This window comes from Carassius carassius, chromosome 23 (genome assembly GCF_963082965.1).
Source record: "Carassius carassius chromosome 23, fCarCar2.1, whole genome shotgun sequence".
Classification (NCBI taxonomy): Eukaryota; Metazoa; Chordata; class Actinopteri; order Cypriniformes; family Cyprinidae; genus Carassius; species Carassius carassius.
Window position 1 is genome coordinate 20,367,774 of NC_081777.1, and position 21,008 is coordinate 20,388,781.

General features: G+C 37.5%; 1 protein-coding gene across 10 annotated transcripts in view; it reads right to left on the reverse strand.

The window, feature by feature from the left end:
- Positions 1-1,064: 1,064 nt before the first annotated feature.
- LOC132101452 (core-binding factor subunit beta) overlaps positions 1,065-21,008 on the reverse strand; it is a 36,329-nt gene continuing 16,385 nt past the window's right edge. Inside the window, exons 4-8 of one of the 10 annotated variants that reach the window (XM_059506432.1) lie at positions 7,260-7,376; positions 7,055-7,150; positions 5,996-6,037; positions 5,657-5,704; positions 1,065-1,990 (exon numbers count right to left, since the gene is read on the reverse strand). In XM_059506432.1, the coding sequence (XP_059362415.1) occupies positions 5,675-5,704; positions 5,996-6,037; positions 7,055-7,150; positions 7,260-7,376 (285 nt within the window). In that variant the 3' untranslated portion in view covers positions 1,065-1,990; positions 5,657-5,674. Of the gene's footprint in view, positions 1,996-5,656; positions 5,705-5,995; positions 6,038-7,054; positions 7,151-7,259; positions 7,377-21,008 lie in introns of all 10 variants that reach the window. The other 9 variants (XM_059506435.1, XM_059506434.1, XM_059506431.1 and 6 more) reach the window with 9 other exon arrangements.

Consider the following 21,008-nt stretch of genomic DNA (forward strand, 5'->3'; position numbering starts at 1 on the left):
ACCTGGTGTGTACTGTATTTTGCCTTAATGCCAGCATTAAGTAAAGGTGAGAGAGAAACTAACAGAGGGCCAGCAATGGTTACTTCTTTGATACACAGCACAAGACACACCTAGAAGCAGTGAGATGATCTGCGAGACGAATTAAAGCAGGACTGCTTTGCGGACTCTGGTTTGGTCAAGTTCTCGGTCTCTGGCATCTTCAAAATATATCCCGACCTCAGTAGCTTCCTGGTGCCCAGTCTCTGACCACTGTGTGGTATGAAAGCCCACCTTCCGACTATATAAAGCTTTAACGTTCTACTAAACCAACATTAGCTTTTCTTCAAAACTCAGACAACATGAACTTGCTCTCTATAAATAAGCTCTCGTTTGTGTATATTTGGTTTAAGCTAGAGGTAGGCCATACCTTCTGACTTCAGCATCCCACCCAAAAATTAATTCTTGGCCCTTAAATCCTTACCATTGGATGTGGAAAATAAAAAAACAACATAGAAACGATGCATCGTTAAATATTATGTTCAAAATCAAATGTCACTGGATGGCAATTTGTGATTCCGTTTATGTCATATAGTTCTGTTCTTGTTCTGTTACAAGCTTTAGTGATAGAGTAACTTGGTTTCTAACCTGTCTTTCCTTCCCTACTTTCTTTTCTCTTTATCGCTGATTTACCTTTAACAACTAACATCCAATCCAACAGCACTGACTGTCCCAAAACTTATCAACTTAAACAGATTTCAGGACCTTGACCAAAGGGCACACTAATGTCTTCTATTTGACCTGGTGGAGTTTTATCCCAGTATTATGATTAAACTTACTTGCATATACAATAACAGAGACAGATGTAAAAATGTTCAGAATTTTATATAATTTTTTTGTCTTTACGCCTCCTATCTGAGTGTTAAAAAAGTCCTATCTGGTATATATTGTAAATTGCATAAAATCACCTGGTTTTATAAGAATGGAGGGAGTTTTAATATCAAAATCGCGGTAAAACCAAAGAAAACAGAGAGGGAAACAATGCAGTTATAAAATAAAAAAAATAATAAAAAATTGTGATATTTGACAAAGTGAAAAGTTTTCCATTTTAGAGAATTGTTTTTAATGACTGAAAAATGAATTTAACTAATTTTAAGTATTCCAGAGTAAAATAGCCTGTGCAGCAAAACACTGCTTAAAACTAAATGGGTAAAACATTGACGTTAAAGAAAGGAAAAGCAGATTATTTTGTGTAGAGCACGCTCAGAGTAACACTGACCTCAATATTCACTTCCTGCTTCTCGGTTCACGTTCAAAGCATGCTTCAACTGACTGTTACAGGAAGAGAGTGGAAGACAGAGCACATGGAGAAGGATGGTAGAAGAAAAGACCTCCTCGTTCACAACATCAGCAGCCTCTTTCTTGATTTTAGACATTAAAAAAATTCTACTCTACTGCATAAATCTACCTAGTGAAATTTACTAGTTTCTCCTACGAAGCACAAGGACAGACATGTTTATATAGAGGAAATGAAAATACAAAAAGTAAACATCCTGACTTTCACACACAATACAAATAAAATAATAAAAAAATGCCATTTCATTACAATAGGATAAAATAAGATGCCTTGCATAGGGGGGAACATGAGCAAACATAAGTAGGAAAACCATGCATACCGAAAGGCGATTTGGGGGACTTAAACTGAACGTATCACATAGTGCAAAAATCCCAAGAAGAAACGAGGGACTAAATCAAATGCGAATGAATCTCGGACTCACATCAATACCAGCCCAGCCCAACCCACCCTGCCCCTTCACCAAACAACCCATCCGAAAATCCCCACCGGTGTGGACTTTGGTCTGTCCTGTGATAAACAAGGCATCAGGAGATGAGATTGCCGTGGTGTTGGAGGTCTTGTGACCCTATCCCTGCCCACTTTGGTGAATGGCGCTAGCGCATCTTGTGATCATCAGTGTTGCCCATGTTGGAGCCAGGGCTGGGGTCCTGCTGTCGCCTGGGCTGGGTCATCACACACACACACACACACACACACACACACACACACACACACACACACACACGCAACCCAACAAGCAAACCAAGACAGAGACAAAATACAGTTAAAATGGTTGTGCTGTGCTTGAGTCACTCATATGTTAGTTCTCAAACTACAAACACAATACAAGTAATAGGTTGCAGCCAACATGCAATTGCTCTTTGTGTCCAGCAGGGGATGGCAGAGCTCAACATCAGTCTACTCTAGACGCTAAAAATTGAGCTGCTTTTTTTGTTTGAAGTGGCAGACATTAGTCATTAGTCAGGGGGAAGAGTCTTCAAATCACTAGCCTTAAAAATAAAGATATGACTGATGGCCTTGTCACAGATAGCTACATATGTTTATGTGCCTATGTCTAAATCTCTCTCTGACATAAATGTCTGAGCACAGACAGGGCAGACGGACAGACAGACAGACGGGCAGACGGTGAGAGAAAGATAGATGAAGAGGCAGACATAGAGTATCTCACATAGTGTGGCATAGGTCATCATCTGTGCAAACGGTGATTATAGCACGTTCTAACTCTAGAGCTACGCAAGGCTGTTTTTACTCGACCCGACGCCTGGGAATCCCATCTTTAAGCGTAGGCATTAACAGATGAAGCTGTTATAGCTGTCATAAACACAGCAACAAAGCAGTCTAGTGCATAAACTTACTGTAAACAATATGCTTGAGTGAGCTCTACATGATTTCGATGAACTGTGGTGTTATTTATTCACTACTGTTCAAAGGTTTGAGATGAGCAAGACTTTTTTTTCAGCAGGGACACATTAAATTGCTTCTTTATGATGAATCATTTGTTGTGTTCCTCATTTGTGAGTCACTTTGGATAAAAGCATCTGCTAAGTGAATAAAGGCAAATGTGTGACAAACTGTCAACACTGAAAAAAATGGTACTTTAGTACCAAATCAGCATATTAAAATGATTTCTGAAGGACCGTTTGACACTGAAGACTGGAGTAATGGCTGATGAAAATTCAGCTTTGCCATCACAAGAACAATTTACATTTTAAAATAAATTAAGATATACAACCTTTATTCTAATTTGTAATAATATTTGACAATATTAATGTTTTTATTGTATTTCTTATCAGCCTTGGTGAACATATTTTTCTTAGTAGTGTATATATATATATATATATGTGATGTCAAATGATTAATCCAAAATAAGTTTTTGTTTGCTTAATATGTGTTCTGTGTATATTTATTATGTATTTAAAAATACACACACATGCATGTATATATTTCAGAAAAATATGTTATTATATTTATTTTTATTTATATATTATTTATATTTATTATATATTTTTTTAATAAATGATATGAATATAAATAATACAGTCATGTTAATATGTTCAAAATATAAACTGTATGTGTATTTATATATACTTAATAAATATACACAGAACACACATTTTGGATGCGATGAATCACGATGAATCGTTTGACAGTACTAATATATATATAAATAAATACACAAAACCCCAGTAAAAACTAGCCAACAGACCAGGCTGACTAGGTAATCCCAACAAATCAGATTTAAGTTTCTTTTCTTTTCTTTTTTGTTCAGCAGGGCAGTAAATAATAAAAATGCTGCACAAGAACAGATGTTGTTGTATATATCTATAGGCCTTTATAAAGCACAAAAAGCATTTTTATGCTTGCTCTGTAGTATTTAAGCTTTGAAAAAGTGTTTTTGTGTGGATGAGAGGACGCAGCATCGATCATACGGAGCCCAGCTGAAGCACTCTCCTGTACCACAAGTCAATAGTGCTTAGATTTTGCCGGGCAGACAGCCCTGCTAATGAAAAAGATCAATACTAATGACATATTAATACTTGCACTGGCCCAACATCACTCATGCTCTAATCCCACCTGCAGTAAAGGCCTGGGTTTCATGAAAAATGGCCTATCTATTTTTCATCCATCTCTTTACCATCTATCACGCAGAAGGCCATTACACTCTTCGATATCTTTCAGCTTTGATTCGCCCCCTTGGACTCCCTGCATAGACAAACAGTGACGGAACCGCATTAAGACACGCCGAGAGAGGACAAATAAGTGTTTATGCACCGCGAATGTTCCTTTTTGTCTCTCGGTGAGGTCATAAGTGATTTTGAAGTCTCTAAATGCATTGTTCGTCCTTTTGAAACGAACCTGGCCCACTTTCCCAGAAAACGCTGGCTTTCTGCTGATCCAGCCTGCAATTGTGCTGGTTTTTATCCAATTACAGATGATGGAGTTTGAGATCTGACCACAGCTATGTGACCATTGTACAGCGTGAAAGCTCAAGGTACGATCTGAGCTCAAGTATTATTCGCTTTCCAAAATAAAGGCGACCAAAATGCAGCTCAAAAACAAGCTCTGAACGAAGATCAGACTTCACACAGCTAGCTTTGTTTGGAATCCAGTATTATTTCTATATAACACTATTACAAATAAAGGTTGAAGAGCATCCATAGAACCTACAGTATGCATTACACACAAGGTTTTTAGCGGGAAAGATTCTTTAGATTCATAAAATGTTCTTTTCAGTAAAAAACGATTATTTTAAGATCTTTTCAATGAAAGGTTCTTTGGGGGAACAAAAAATTATTCTTCTACAGCATCATTATGAAAAACCCTTTTTGGAACTTTTATTTTTAAGTGTTTACCATTTGAAAGTTTGGAGTTAGTATAAGGAATTAGTACTTGCATTCAATTGATTAACTGTGGCAGGAAATTCATTTCTAATGTTAAAAAGCTGTTCCTATGCACTGTGGAGTGTAATATTTGACCTCAGATATGTGCGTCGTCGTGCAATATGTAATGAGAAGGCTAGTGGTTCGATCCGAGCTCAAGTACTATCCACTTTCCAAAATAAAGCCAACCGAACAGTGCAGCTCGAAAACAAGCTCTGAACCAGGGTCAGACTCCACACTGCTGGGATGAGAAAGCATGAATTATAGAATAATTACAGGGTTTCATTTTTCCACCGCTCACAGTGACTTTGAGCTTTGAGGGAAAAACATTTGGCCCGTGAGTCACAGATCGCCTGACTGCAATGAGTAAGAAATTTGATTTTCATAAGCAGCCAGATCTATTTAAAAAAGAGACCTTGGCATGATTGATTTTGGAAGAGAGGATGAAGAGAGTGTAAAGGAACGCCTGAGGGTGTAGATTAGGAGGGAGGGATATAAAAGCGGCGGTTCATAAGGGGAATCTTTCTGGTCATGTGCTGCCAAGCTGTGCCTGAGAGCTCCCAGAGGGCTTTGCAGCAGGGGAGTGGGTGGGCGGGGCAGTGAGGAATCTTGGGATAGAAGTCTGGTCTCCATTACAGAGGTCTGAGAAGAGCAAGCTGGGGGTCTATCGCGCCGGTAGAACGTTTTTTAGCGATTACTGTATAAGACCCCCAGCCCAAAGTTGCTTATAGAAGCCTAAAATCTCACTCGTTTGTAGAAACACACATGTACTCACTAACACATACAGACAGTAAACACACACACACACAGAGTAGAGTGCATAAAGACACAGAGATGCTCTTTCATGCACATGCTTTTGTGAAACACACTCACGTACACACACTTACAGACAGACACGGTTTAGTGCATGACACAAGGATAGAGAGAAGCAGAGGAGACAGACCCTGGTCCTTGAAGGCCATCAGTCCCAGATTTTTGATGCCACAGGGTCCTAAAAAACACAATTTAGTTTTCATCTTAAGAGTGCAGTTTGGATTGACTGTAGAATGATTATATTTGAGGACTTACAATGCAAAGACACTTCATGCACTAAGCCATGAGTAAACAAGTAAAGCACTTCAATAGCTTACACGTACACCAACTCACATATATGCAAGCAAACATACAAAATCCTAAGAAACACACATGCCCTTCTTCCTTATGCTTTTGTTCTGAATGATTTATAGTAAACAGAAAATCAAGGCAGCAGTTCACTACATAAAATCCTAAATTGTTGTCTTACCTCCTGAGTTATTAAATGACTGAGCTGTGCCATCGGCATCTGCTAAATGACAAGTGATCATATCAGTATTGCCCCAGACAAGCTGTTAAGCTACGTCAAGAGCTCTCAAGACATCAGGGAACAGACAGAAATGTTGTTGAGGTGGCATTTATTTACCTGCTCCTGCAGTGCAATTTTGAAAGGAGACAGAACTACTGTTTTCATGTAAAAATGACTTTCAGAGATGAAAGATTTCATGTTGAAATGCTGTTTAGTATATTCTTACATGACTTACAGAATGAATGGAACCCTTTAGGTTTAACTGATTTTATTTCCATGACAATTAATCATATAATAATAAAAAAAATATTATTTTCATTTTTGTAATATAAAAATATACAGTATATAATCAATAGTTTAATTAATATAAACAAAAACAATTTAGATATCACTTATACTCTGATTTGTCTTTTAAAAACTGCAATTTCTTAGAATATTAATCATCTTTGAGAATAATAAGAATGAAAAAATCCCTCAAAAGTCAAATGTCCGGATGCATTACAGTAATGACATATTTTGGTTAATTGTCATGAATAAATAATGTGACATTGCAGAAATATCCTAATAAAAGGCTTCATTTTCCTTGGCCAAAATATTATGCTATTATTTTGGGGTGAGATGTGATCTAGATATGATTTTGTGAGAGTCACTCTTTCACTTTAGCTTGACCCATAAGAAAAGATGCCGGTGGCACCACTTCATCATCTACCTGCTCGGGAGCTGCTAAAAAAATGGTATTTTCAGTGAACTGCTCCTTAAAGCATCAAATATTTTGGTGGTGGCTGTCAATCAAAATATTAGCAAGAGGAATTAGGTAAAGATTATGCATAAAAAGCACATATAGAAGTATTGTACATGCACAAGTGGAAAAAACATGTACACATTTGCACACACATAGTATACAAACACACACACACTCAGACGAGAACTTCTATAAGAACATATCAGATTTTCAGCATGCACTAACTGATCGAAACGTCACACACTCATACACACATCCTCACTCACTCCAGCTCTCACCTCCATGTCCTCACGGTGCGAGCGATCCCTGTCCTCAAAATCACGGGTCCTTCTGCGGGCTTCCTCAAAGGCTGCCTGGGCTAGAGCATCCTCTTGCTGTACAAACACACAAAAAGACAGGAAGCCAGGCAGTGGTCAGTCATTTCTGATGTATGTAAGGCACAAACAGTTTTACAGCACATGGAGGTTTGTCTGTAGTCTGTACCTGTGCCCTCTCATCATCATATTCAAGACAACCCATCCCATCCAGACGCTGAAGATCAATCCAGCCTTTCCAGATCACACAAACTCCATTCAGGATCATAGGTGCCTTCAGATAAACCTGCACACATACACACACATAGTTGTAATGGTTATTATGACATATGCACAGTACAATAGTAATGAATATTGCAAAAAGCAAGAAAGAAAATAAAAAGATGAGAAAGAACCTGAGGATTTTTTAATCTGAATCTTGAATTTTCATAGTACATTTACAAGGGAAATGACAAAAAAAGGGGTCTAAGGCCCAAGTGATGTGAATCAATGACATGCCACACATTTATTTAGTCTGCATCAATTAATATATATATATACATATATATATACATATATATATATATATATATATATGTTTTTTTTTATGTTAGACCATTTTTAACTATATGTTTATTATATAAAAGATAAAGAGCATGTCAAAATGCCCCCCTTTTCCCCCAAAAAACCATTAATGATATTACAATATTTGTAAAATACAAAAGATAAATAAACAAAAATAATAAAAAAATAAAATAAATATATAATAAATTAAATGTTTACTTATAATAAATATGTGTGTGTGTGTGTGTGTGTGTATGTGTGTGTGTCTGTAAAAACCTAAAAATAATGATCAATAGGCGTACACTGTCCATGTTCATGATGTAACTAACAAAAAAACAAACAAATAAATCCTCTTCATATTTAAAAACCTGAAAATAATGATTAATAGGCATGCCCTGCATGCACATATTCTAGATGTGAGGAAAAGACTACATTTCTAAGAAGGTGGCATTTGAAACTTTTAAAATAAATGTCCTTTTCTTTATCTCACACGCTCTTATTGTCATTGATTCTTCTATAGACTACTATATACCTCAGATATAACTAACTCTCTAATAAATCCACCTACACAGACACAACAAGCCTTTGGAACAGGTGAAATGCCATAACCACCTACTCCACAGTTGTAGCCGCAATTGAAAACCCCCTCTCAACGTCACTCCCGGCCGTACAATGGCTCATTTGAATTGTAAAACACTTTGCGAGTTGTTTAGTGGAAGTTACTGCTGAGAATGGCCTCACAACTGGATATACATACACACATGTAACTATTACAACTTTATCTGTTTCCTCCTGTCCTACCTCAGCTCAGCCAAAGAGTATAGGGCAGCCTCCAATGTTTGGTTCCCCGTGCTGAGAGGGTTTATTTATAGAGGCCAGCGTAGTAGAGAGTAAGGGTACACCGATGCAGAGACAGGCAAAGCCTGTCTGAATTTATTTATACTGAGCATGGCCAACAAATGCAGCGCGGGCAACACATGATTGCATCCGTGTGTGAGACTCAAAGGATGGTGGTGGGGGGGCTATGTATAAGACAAGGTGGACAAAGAGTGAGAGAGATGTGGAGACAGGGGTATATGACTGTCTGTCTGGCTCGGAGCCACAGGAATATCACATCTCTACCACTGAGGAATCCAGGCTGAGACAAAAGTGTGCAGTCTGTCGGTCTGTGGGTGCTGTTTATTTCTGTAACTGCAGTGAAATAGGCCAGCTATAAATGCATACACATATGCACGTATCCTCAGTGTTACCCGCCAAAACCAACGAGCCACCCGAGTCACCAAATGAGGGTGACGTTCCACCTTGCTGCTCCAAAAAGCAGAGGAACACAGGAACACTTCAGTGTGTTGTTGGATACTCAAAAGTACCCCAATGCGCGCTAGTGACTCCTGGAGTGACCTCCCAGACAAACACACTCCATCAAAGCAGACACAACATGAGCTTTGTCTGACTTTACTGCCGTCCTTTAAGCATCCAAGTGTGTAGAGGAACTGCTTTTGGAGTCAGTTTAGAGAGTAAGCGGCTTTGCCCTGGTTTCATACCCACTAAATTCACCACATTGATGTGAATAGTGTCTAGCATGAATATAGCTCACCAATTAACTTGTCGAACACTAACTTTTCCTATTCATGAAAAAAGGCACATATATGTAATAAATATACACTAATGTTTATTGTTTATAATGTTTATTATACACTATTATACACTTAGTAGTTGATTCTTTTTTTTTTTTTTTAGTTTTTGAAATAAGTATTTTATGCTCACCAAGGTTGCATTTATTTCATCCAAAATACCGTAAAAATACAGTGAAATATTATTACAATTTAAAATAACTTTATATTTTAATATAAATTTTAGAATGTAATATATTCCTGTGAAAGCATAGCTAAATTTTTAGCAGCTATTAAAGTCTTCAGTGTCACATGATCCTTCAGAAATCATTCTAATATGCTGATTTGGAGCTTTAGAAACATTTTTTTATGAATATTCATGTTTAAAACTGCTTAACAATTTTGTGAAAAGTGTGATCATTTTTTCCCCCAAAGGATTCTTTGATGAATGCAAAGTTCAAAAGTATATATACAGTATATTTCTTTGGAACAAAGTATTTGCTATCACAAATTGATCAATTTAACACATCCAAGATGAATAAAAAATATATTTTCTCAATTAGCAAAAAACTTTTGAACGGTAATGTATATTGACATTAAATCACGACTGTTCACCTAACCAAAACCCAATAAACACCGTACCACAGAAGAGAAATAACAATCTACCATACGAGTGCCAACTGTGCAAGATGGTTAATGGCAAAAGATTTCAACTGAAGATTGTTAAAGGCACTTTAATGGCATTAATAGCAAATAAATGTTTGCAACTGTACCTTTAAGGTAAATGGTGTTCACTAAGGTGTTTTGACTCTCAAAATACAGAATTAATGTTGATATATAAATGCGAGCCATGGATCCAGCAATAATGATTATTTCCAATGTTTGCAGATTGAAGAAAGTTATTAACAATATTGAAGCATAGTTACTCCTGTTACTCATGTTAACTAACATCGATTTTTTACTAAAAGCAACAACTTTGTCAAATATCACCACAGATGTATAAACACCAATGTAGCTCTTGCCTGAAGATATTTACTGTTGTGCAACCACTAAAAGGCCACTATTATGAATGACACTGATGAAATGTTTACCAAAATCAAAAGATAAACCACAACCGTGCTACGAGTCTAAATAACAAAGACACCAGACAAGGAGTCTCATTAGAATCAATGATTCAATAAACCACTACTGTTGGAGTCGCGGTGTAGCAGTAGCGCATGTTCACAACACATTAGAGCTGTGGTGCTCCTGCAGGGATACAGATTTGAATCCTAAAATAAATAAATCAGTAAATAAAAACAAAATCCAGCTGATCGCTATTTAATTTGTTTGAACGTGAGTTTTTAAACTTTTAAAAAAGTATTTCCATGTGTATAAACACCTCATGTTAAAACATGAAGTCCCAAAAGGTGATGTGAAAAAAGATGTCAGTGTTTTCACACCTGAGGAAACTGCAGCTTTCCTGTCAGCAGTGAAGGGCTGTTCTGACTATGTTCCCTTTCGAAACCACCTACTGGAACGGTTTCCCAAGCACAGCTCCGTCTCCCTCTTCCACCCCCACACCTGCCCTCCTGAAGCTCCTTCCCCATGTTTCCTTACAGGATGTGCCGTATGCTGTGATCTGTGTCCCCCTCAGCAGTAAAACGCAGGTAGGAAAAATAAAGCGTGCTCAGCTCTGCGGCAGTTTAACTAAACATCAGGGAAGTCAACGACCTGAATGAAATCATATCCTCGGCACTGTGATTTTAACTGAAAACATGCCGGTCTGTGAATACTCAAGTAGAGACAATACTAGGAAAATTATACAATGTAATTAAAGAGCAAATTTACAACAAACTGCTGAGGAATCAAAAAAAACATAATCTTCCAAACATAGCAGAAATACGATATCTCAGAGGGACGAAAGGAAAATCGCCCGTTTCTGAGAAGCACAGCACAATGGGCCCATACATCTGAAATAAATACTGAACGCGAATCTGAACCTACATGTATTTTTATCATTTTGGATTGTTTTGCTCTCTCATCTGTCCAACTCAAACAGTTTCCTCTCCCAACAAATACAGGCCTTATAGCCATTAATAACATATTTAAAAAGCCTTCCTGGGTTTCATCCAGAAAGAACATTCATAACTCCATCAGCCTAAACACACAGTTTTCACTGGGAGAGAGCCAACAATGCAGACATATGAGAAAAGCAGTTCTCTTTCTCTCTTCCTCTGCTGTTTTTCATTGGGTATTTCTAGAAGGTGATGAGTAGTCAAGCCACCCCCTGAGGATTGGTGAAGAACTAGGTAAAAGAGCTAGGATGGATGGGTAGTTTGTAAATTGTTTATATGACGTTTCGGCCCTAAAGTAGTTCCTCTAAGAAGACTGCAGGTCTTTGTTTCTTCATAGTTAAAATCGACATGACCTGCTTCTTTGTAACCCATTTACTTGTGTAATGTGCATATTTTCGAGTGAAACATGACAATAAACAAGAAAATATGTTGGGTGGGACTTGATTATTTCCCATCGGGAATTAATTAGATGGGAAAAGTGGGCGATACATAGCAGAATGAAGCCAGACCAAACGCAAATTTGCTAAAACTAAAGGAGAAATGTCCATTCAGAAGAAAAGCAAATAATCATTAATTAAAAAAGCAATTATTCATTCATTAAATATTACAATCAGACATTAAAAAACAATTATTATTGACTAAATTAAAATCTGTTTATACACTAATCAAAAGTTTGGGGTCGGTAAGATTTTTTCATGTTTTTGTAAGAAGTTATGCTCAGCAAGGCTTTATTTATTTATACAACTGTAATATTGTGAAATTTATATTGTATATATGGTATTATGTATGATATATAATATTATAGGTAGCACTTTAGTATAGAGACCAATTTTCAATATTAACTAGTTGCTTATTAGCTTATCAAAATACGAGTTTATTAAGGCAAAAGTCATAGTTAATGGTTTGTTGATGGGAATAATTGGACTCTAAAGTAAAGTGTGACCTACAGTATTTCATGCATACACACATGCATACACACACACACACATATATATATATATATATATATATATATATATATATATATATATATATATATATATATATATGTATATATATTAGGGGTGTAACGGTACGTGTATTCGTACCGGACTGTTTTGGTACAGGGTTTTCGGTACGGTGCACATGTGTACCGGATGACCGATTGCAATATTTTGTACGCAGAACATAGGTACATCTTCGTGTTTCCAAACAAACATATTAAGTGGCGGAAGTCTCTGCGTTCAGCGCAAATCCTGCCCTGCAGCTGATTCTAAGGCCGGTGACACACTGGCTGCATGGCGTGAGCCTGCGTTTCTGCTGCGTGTCAGTTGCGTGATGGCTGCTTCGCGTTTTCTGTGTCTTTACAAACCAGAATTGTGCCTGACGCACTGCTGCTGTTATAGGTGACATAGAGGGAGGCCGCTGACAGACCATGATCTTGTCTTCATGACAACAATATCTATACTTCATGTTGAGCATAAATATAAAGCCTACTGATAAAGGACACCATCAACAGTATTGATGGCAAAATAGAATATGTTTGACAGGTGCAATATGCCAGTGTGTCACCGGCCTAAGGTTTTCAAAAGGCATCACGCGAGTGTGAACATCACTACAACTAGGAAAAAAACGATTGTAATTCAAACGCAGCTCCCGTCTGCATTTAAATAGACCTTTGCTCTTAATTCTGATCGGTCCAACGCTATAACGAAATCTGAGCAGGTCTTAAAACTGAAACTGTTGATGCTGCACTTTACACTTTGGAAATGTTATATATATATTTTTTTTAAATATGAGCAGGCCTACAAGCTGGGATTGGTAATGCTGCACTGTAATCATAGTTATTTATTTATATTTTCATTATATTTTATTATATGATATTGGTTTGAGACTGAGAGTATTTTATTCAGTGGAGAACTTTGCAGCAGTATTTTATTTTTTTATTCTTTTTTTTTTATTTTATATATATTTTATCAAAAAGTATTTTAAAAAAGTGTAAACAAATTGTTTAAAAAACGTTTATAGTAATGAACAACCTGCAGTTTAATGTTTGCATTTCTTTCCCTTACTGTACCGAAAATGAACTGAACCGTGACTTTAAAACCGAGGTACGTACCGAACCGTGATTTTTGCGTACCGTTACACCCCTAATATATATATATATATATATATATATATATATATATACACACACACACACACACACACATATACATGTATATATATATATATATATATATATATATATATATATATATATATGAGATTATAGTAAAATGTTCTAAGAACTGTGAATATGATGAAGTGCAAGTCACAACATATTGTTAAACAAAGCTAGAAATCATGCTAGCTTTAAATCAAATGCAAGTTACATTATAACTGAAAGAACATTTAGAAAACACTACAAACACCTTAGTGAGTCTACAATCTGGGACCTATAAAGACCATGAGCCATATTTAGCCAGTAAACACGTGTGAGAGATGTGAGGTGGCCGTCAAAAGGAAAGACTGTGGAGGTACAGAGCTGGGTGGGGCAGCTGTATGGATAAGACACAGAGGATCTGTGTGTGTGTTTGTGGAGCTGAGCAGAGGTGGGAGGGGGTGCGAGAGCACGAGTAAACACTGGGATTGAATTCATCCGCGGAGGCTTTTGATTCAGACAGCCAAAACAATCCCGGGCCCTGCGTACAGCCTATAGGCCCCAGACAAGACAGACGGGTTTACATGCATCTGTTCATCTACCACACTCTCTCCTGCCCTCTATATTGCTCTCTTTTCCTCTGTGTCTGCCTCTCTTTGCAGTTCTTAGATTAAGTAAACAATCATCGTACCTGTAGCGATTTAAAACTGTGGGTCTCACTGATGTGTTTTGTCTGTGTCACTGTGCCATGACTGAGTCAGAGCGACTTCAAAGTCTCTTTCTCTCTTGTAACACAATGGTGCAGTCAGAGAGAGCAGTCTGAACACGTTCATACCCCAGAGTTTACATGTACGTACCAGTGTGTTAACTTGAGACATGAGGGAGCTATGCACAGCAAATTAAGTTTATTAAATATATATACACACACCTTCTCTCTGTGCTAAAGTGAAATCTGTAAGTTGTGAATATCTGTGTGGGCTGATTTCTCAACATGCATTCATAGAGATTATAATACGATTGTTCGTGAGTCAGCAGTTCAGTCACTCCCAACAGATGAGCGTGGCATCAACTAGCATTCAAATATCATGGATTTGCATATTTATCCACAATATTTTTTTATGGATGCCACATATGGTAAATTTAAATGTGGATGAAACAGGAAACAAAGTGACCAATAGAAATTAAACAGTTCAGAGCTATTCAGAAAGTGAGAAGCAGAAAAATTATGCTTCCCCACAGCTGTATTTACAGTATTTCCAAAATAAAAAAATATATATATATTCATTCAAAAATGTTGATTCAGTCAGAAATCAACAGAGCGAAAATATATAAAATAACTACAATGATAATGTGACCAGAATAACAGTTACTCCATAATAACTTCTTGTTTATTGTAGTCTTGCTTACTGAAGTGTTGCATAACAACAATACAGATTATATAACTTTCCTTACATCATATATCACAGCCATGTGGAAAAACAGCACTCTTGCTCAAGGGATATTGCTAAAATTATTATTTATAAACAGCTATTTTCATCTATGTATATGACATGAAAGAACTTCAACAGTTTAAACCGAAACCTTGGGAGGAGCTTGTTCATCTAGTCTGTCAATCAACACAAGGATATCCAAGCGTCTGTTTTCTCACACATGTGACTATTCCTCCGCCACCCCACAACCACTCCATCTCTTGTTTTTCATTTCGACTACATTAACCAACTTTATTAAGTATCCCACGGGTTATGTAGAGGCATGTTGTAAATTCATTTGTGATTTCACTGCCAAATATCTACATGCTGACTCATTTAAACCTGTCAGCAGGGAGCAACTGACAGACAAGGTTTGTAATGTGGCTCTGAAATTATATAGACAGAGTGTCCTGGTTATCAGGAGGACCCCACTGACTGCTTTTGCCGAAATGTGACATCAACCCAGCAGGGAAAGCTGATAAACTCTACCTGTGGGAGTTTGCATTAAACAGGCCATTAAAAGACAAAATTAGACTATCAAAGATAAGAGATACTGTAGAGAGAGACCCAGAAAAAGTGCAGAGTCGAGACATGCAACCTAGTGGCTGACATCCTGTTTCCCACAATGCACCTCTCCAGGGAGCAATGGCTTACAAGGAAGAGGATGAAGATGCTGGGGGGAAGGGACATATCAGTGGCAGATGTGCAGCCAACAGCCATGTGGAAATGATCAATGTGACCAATTAGAGGCAGAGCGGTGCGATACACACAGCACGTCTTCTCAATCTAGTGTGCATGCAAGTGTGTATACTACTTAGACGACACACTAAGTATGTTTCCAGCCTGTAGAGTTCTGTCTTTACCACTGAAAAAAGTATTTTTGCAAAGGTAAACAAATATTCCAGAATAAATTAGAAAATGAAAACAGGAGCTGAAAGGCGTTGTCAGATGTGGAGTGGGGCGAGTTTGTTTTTCTGCTGGATACATGAGCGGTCCCAAGTTCTTGCCGTTTTCCTGAGCTATTTCTAGCCCGACTAGCACAGGGGTTTCATTTACGAGTGGGCCAAACCCAAGGCCTTCCCAGGGTGCTTTGGGGCAAGAGGAGGCTTCGACGTGCTCTCACATGGACCTGAATCCCACGCTTCACAAACGAAGCCCTGCCTCCCACACTCACACGCTCTCCTCTAAAATGATTTCCACATCTGTAGAGACAGCCAGACTTTTTTAAGCGCAGCTAGATGGAGAAGGAAAATAAAGTGGGGGGGTGGGGGTGTAGAAAACTACTTGACCACAAACTTCCTCCTCAAAACGAAACGTCAGCTTCCACATCCCCCACACTCAAAAACTAATGCAACGGCAGCCCCTCACACATACACGTCCTTAGATTTACAAATAATATGAAGATACCAGATCATAGCCTTGCGAACTTAAACTATGCCTTATGAAGAGTATAAACGAACCCACTAACTCCTAGCATGTAATTTAAATGTTATTATAGCAAAGTGACACAGTGCTACTGATTCAGGCTACTTCATTGTCCGCACATCTACGCAGGAAATGAGATGAAACTAGCAGAACGTTACTTGCGTAGCAGCCAATGGTGGCAGCCAAGTGCCTTCTTCTCTTCAGAGAGAAAAAGAGAGTGAATGGGTTTGAGAGAGAGAGGAAAAGAGGCCTTCATTAGAAGTGTAGGCCACACACAGCACTGGATCAACTATTTAAGCACACATTGCAGATGCCTTTAAAATCTCCTTTGAATTAGTGCTTTCCAATTAAAGGTCTTTGAAGAGAAAACTCTGATTGGGAATTTGTTAACATCATCTGCCGAAGACCAAAAAGAAATGTATCTTCTGGCAACCCACACAAACGAAACCAACTCTTTTCTATTAGTTCCACTTTCATACCTTCATTGAAAGTTGCAAAATTAGGTCCCGGATGAAATTTGTTGTTCAAGTATGACAGTGTTTTAGTGCCATTTTAATATAAATTAATTTTGAGAATAAAAATCGAATAAGTGGAAACATAATATTAATAAAGTAAACATTATTATTATAATGTTATATCATTAGGATATTAAAGCAAAAATATTATTAAAATATTTAGAAAGTTCTATCTTAGTTTTATTCTAGAAAGTGTAGATTTTATTTCTATGTTTTATTTTAACATTGGCATAGGACACTTAATACAGCTCCAACTTTTAATTTAGGTATTATTTTTGTCTGAGATATCTGTCATAATTCTTAAATAATTCTTAAGATGTCCTGTGGTTAACAACAGTATGTATAAACGAGATAGTTTGGACACTACCGTTCGTGGCTTGATTCTCATTCTGTTTATATATATATATATATATATATATACATGGGCGTCAGTTTGGTTTGATATGTGGTGGGGACAGAGACGCATTCAGAAGTGCATTTTCAGAAGTGGTGGGTACAATGATGCATTTTTTTTCTCTTTCGCGCAGGTCATGTTTTGAAAGACGTCCTGTATCTTATTAATGTAAATAAATAAAAATGTATACAAAAATGTGATGATGTCCGACTCGTTTTATGAAGAAGAAAGCCGTACAAAGCATTAGACATATGATATATGACCCACTAATCTGCTTCATATCATCATATAAGTACCATGTTGACAATATGACATGGCCATGACGTGGTTTAATGTACCTAAACAATGATTACCAAATTTCTCTTTCATGTTGCTTTGTTATAACCACTGAAAACGGGGAAAAAAATCTAACCCAAAATCGGGCCTCGCTCTAGATTATCCCGCTTATTACATGGCTACCCACCAAATAAATCAATAATTTGACACAAAATATTGATTTAAAAAAGAGTTTATTGATTTAAACACGATTGTATTGCTTCCGCTAAAGAAAATAGTTCCGTCTCTACGATTAGAATCCTGCCGCGTCCATAGCAACGCTCTGTTTTTCATGGCAACGGTGTTATTATCAAGAAATAACAGACTTCATTCTACAGTGGAATTCAACCAAGCCATGTAATAATTTGATTTAATTCCCAGTACAATTTACCATATCTACACACAACACAACTTAAGCACTACAAATTTTATCAAGATTGAAAAAGCAAAAATACGTGTAGCACATGAACACTATTGACTATCACACCATGATCTGACTGCTCTCAATTCACAACAACATGCATCCATCCAATCTACATCAGGCATTTTGACTAAAACTTGATCCATTCCTCATCATCATCATCATCATCATCACAACTATTTCAGAATTCAGCAATAGATTCAAGCAATAATTAAACAAGATACTGACTACTCAACAATCATCACCCACAACACTTGCTGTATGAACGCAAACCGTGACTAGCTAATTAAGTTGGTGGCTAAGGAAGTCTAACGTAACATTAATTGCAAGAGAAGAATTAAAACAGCCGATCCCTTGTGTGCAAATGCACAAGACCTAGCCATAATACCAGCAAATCTTAATAAACATAAGTTATCGCGTCTTACCTTTGTGTCAATGGTCTGCAGACCCATGCTGTGTGTACAACAACATCCATTTGTTCTACAAGTTATCACTTTGATATGTTATAGTCCATGGCACTAGGATGCAACCTTGTGATATTGTATGAAGGCTAAATGACTTGCTCGTCTATGATACATTCGCCAGAAATTCTGGCCAATCCCAGCAAAGACTAGGTAGCCTCGTTCCCGCTCGTTCACTGTCCATTCCAAACTGTCAACTCATTTGAAAAACATTCTTTAAAAAAAAGAAGCGCGATAGTCATATAGACGGTTTCATCAGGCGCACGCGCCTGGACCTAAGTTAACTTCCGGTCTGTGTTGTGTATATCGGTCTGGCTGCAGTGCCTTCTACAAACGCAGTTAAAGTCAAGGCGATGAGTAGACTGAGGGCTCAGGTGGTTGTGCTGCGGGATGTGTTTCCCATACATTTATTTATTTTTGGAAACTCACCACAATTTTAAAACTGATCGATTTTCAAAAAGGCTTCGCTGAATAAACCTGAGTAACGTTATGTACTGCACGTTTAATAATAATAATCCCTTACATTTATATGTTTAAATATCAAAACGAGGCACAGGTGTTTTTTATATCGCTGTTTTTCTGAAGGAAGACTTGCATGTTATATGCCTGATAAAGCAGCGTGTGTGAGCGTACTTTGTTTACAGCTGTTACTGGGGAAACCTCCATTTCTCGCGCTTTATGTCTATGCTTTAAAACATCTCCTATTGGCAAAGAATGGATTTGCATTCTCATTAAGTCCGCCTGATCCATGCAGCAAACATATTTTGTTTGTTATCAAAAAATATCTACTCTAGAGGGACTTGGCTGATGTTATTGATTCTATTTGGAAGTCTACCGGAAGTTAAGTTAGGTCCGCAAAAGCGCGCATGCGCAGTAACGTTTGTATATATATATATAATATATTTATAATGTAACAAAAGATTTCTGTTTCAAATAAATACTGTTCTTCTGAACTTTTTATTAATCAGAAAATCTTGAAAAAATTGTATCACTGTTTCTGGACTGTTTCAGAATGACTGTTTTCAATATTGAAGATAATAATAAAGATTTACTGAATTTTTTTTACTGTATGCAGCCTTGTGGTGAACATTAGGGACTTCTTTAGAAAAAGAAGAAAAAAGACCCCAATACTTTAAACTGAAGTGTAGCTCAAATAATGCGGTCTTAGACGAATTTGATGAGAAATATTTGAGTTCATAACCAAATTTCTGACTTTTTACTTTAACAAAAGTGCTCTTTATTTAATCACCTTGCTGTATAAAAAACAAATGAGGTACTAAAGTGGTCTCACCTCAATTCTAAAGACATTACATATTCAGTTGTGACTCACATGTACAACATGTAAACCTGATTTAAAATCAACTGAATTATAATGTATCTGAAAGTACTGATACATTAAAATAACATGAACTGTGATGAATGAAGTAAAACTGAATTGAACTGAATAACTGGGCAGTGGGGAGACCCAGTGCTGGTGGCTGTGGCAACAGTGAGATGTGTGACTGGCGCACTGGCAGGCTGCCTCTCGTTCACACACGTGCCAGGCCATCATCAGCAGATTTGCAGCATGCGAGGGAAAAGAAAACCAGCAGAGAAGCTTCTGAAGCCAAGAGAGGAGGAGGCTGGTCCAGTAAGAGAGGAGAAGAACACACACACACACTTACACGAACGCTGACAGAGGGGCATTGTGTCCCCGCACCTCATGAGTGGAGCTTTTTGTGAGTAAGAGCGTGTGTGTTTGTGTGTGATCCCACACAAGTGCTAATTATGCGGCAGTTGCTGATCACTGGATTATTCACATATACAAACATAATGTGTCTGATGAAACTGTGTCTGTGTGTGTGCGTGCTTCTCTATATATGTGAGTCAGTGCCCTCAAAGGGCCTTTCCTGGACTTTCCCTGTTTATGTTCAGAGAAACAGAAAGAGAAATATGGCCCATGAGAGCTTCATTTCACATGTCACAGTAAATGCTGCATCAGCTCCGTGACTCAAATACCAGCGGTCACACAGATTTGTGTGAGTGGTACTACAACAAAGACAGGTTGATACTGTGACCCACGGCCCATATCTAATTGAACTAATGTTCTGAATGTATTCCTCCATCCCTCTTAGCTTATCCTGTGACAGTAGGACACATTGCCTATGCCTATTCAAGCACTCAAACTGCCTAAAACGCTCTTGTCTTATGACTAAGCTGCTGAGGAAGAGGAAGTGACAGGACATTTAATTGCCCAGTTCCACGTCAAGTGGCTAAAACACGACCAAATGTTAATAAACTACATAAGTAAGCTTACCATACCTGCTTAAAAAAAGAAAAAAAAATCGTCATGAATGTCTTTAGTGGTCCAGGGTTGTTTATGCTGGTTGTGGTTGGTACCTGTCTAGCTGGTGGACCAGAATACTGTAGCCATGCTGTTAACCAGCTGGTTGACCAGTATGGACTTTCTGAGTGATGATGTTTGGCCAAGGTAGTTGTTGGGTCACACAATTAAGGCATCTGGCACACCAGCATTGGAAATATAACATGTTCTGATGACCAAAAAATATTTACTTATAAATATGATTATTTATATATATATATATA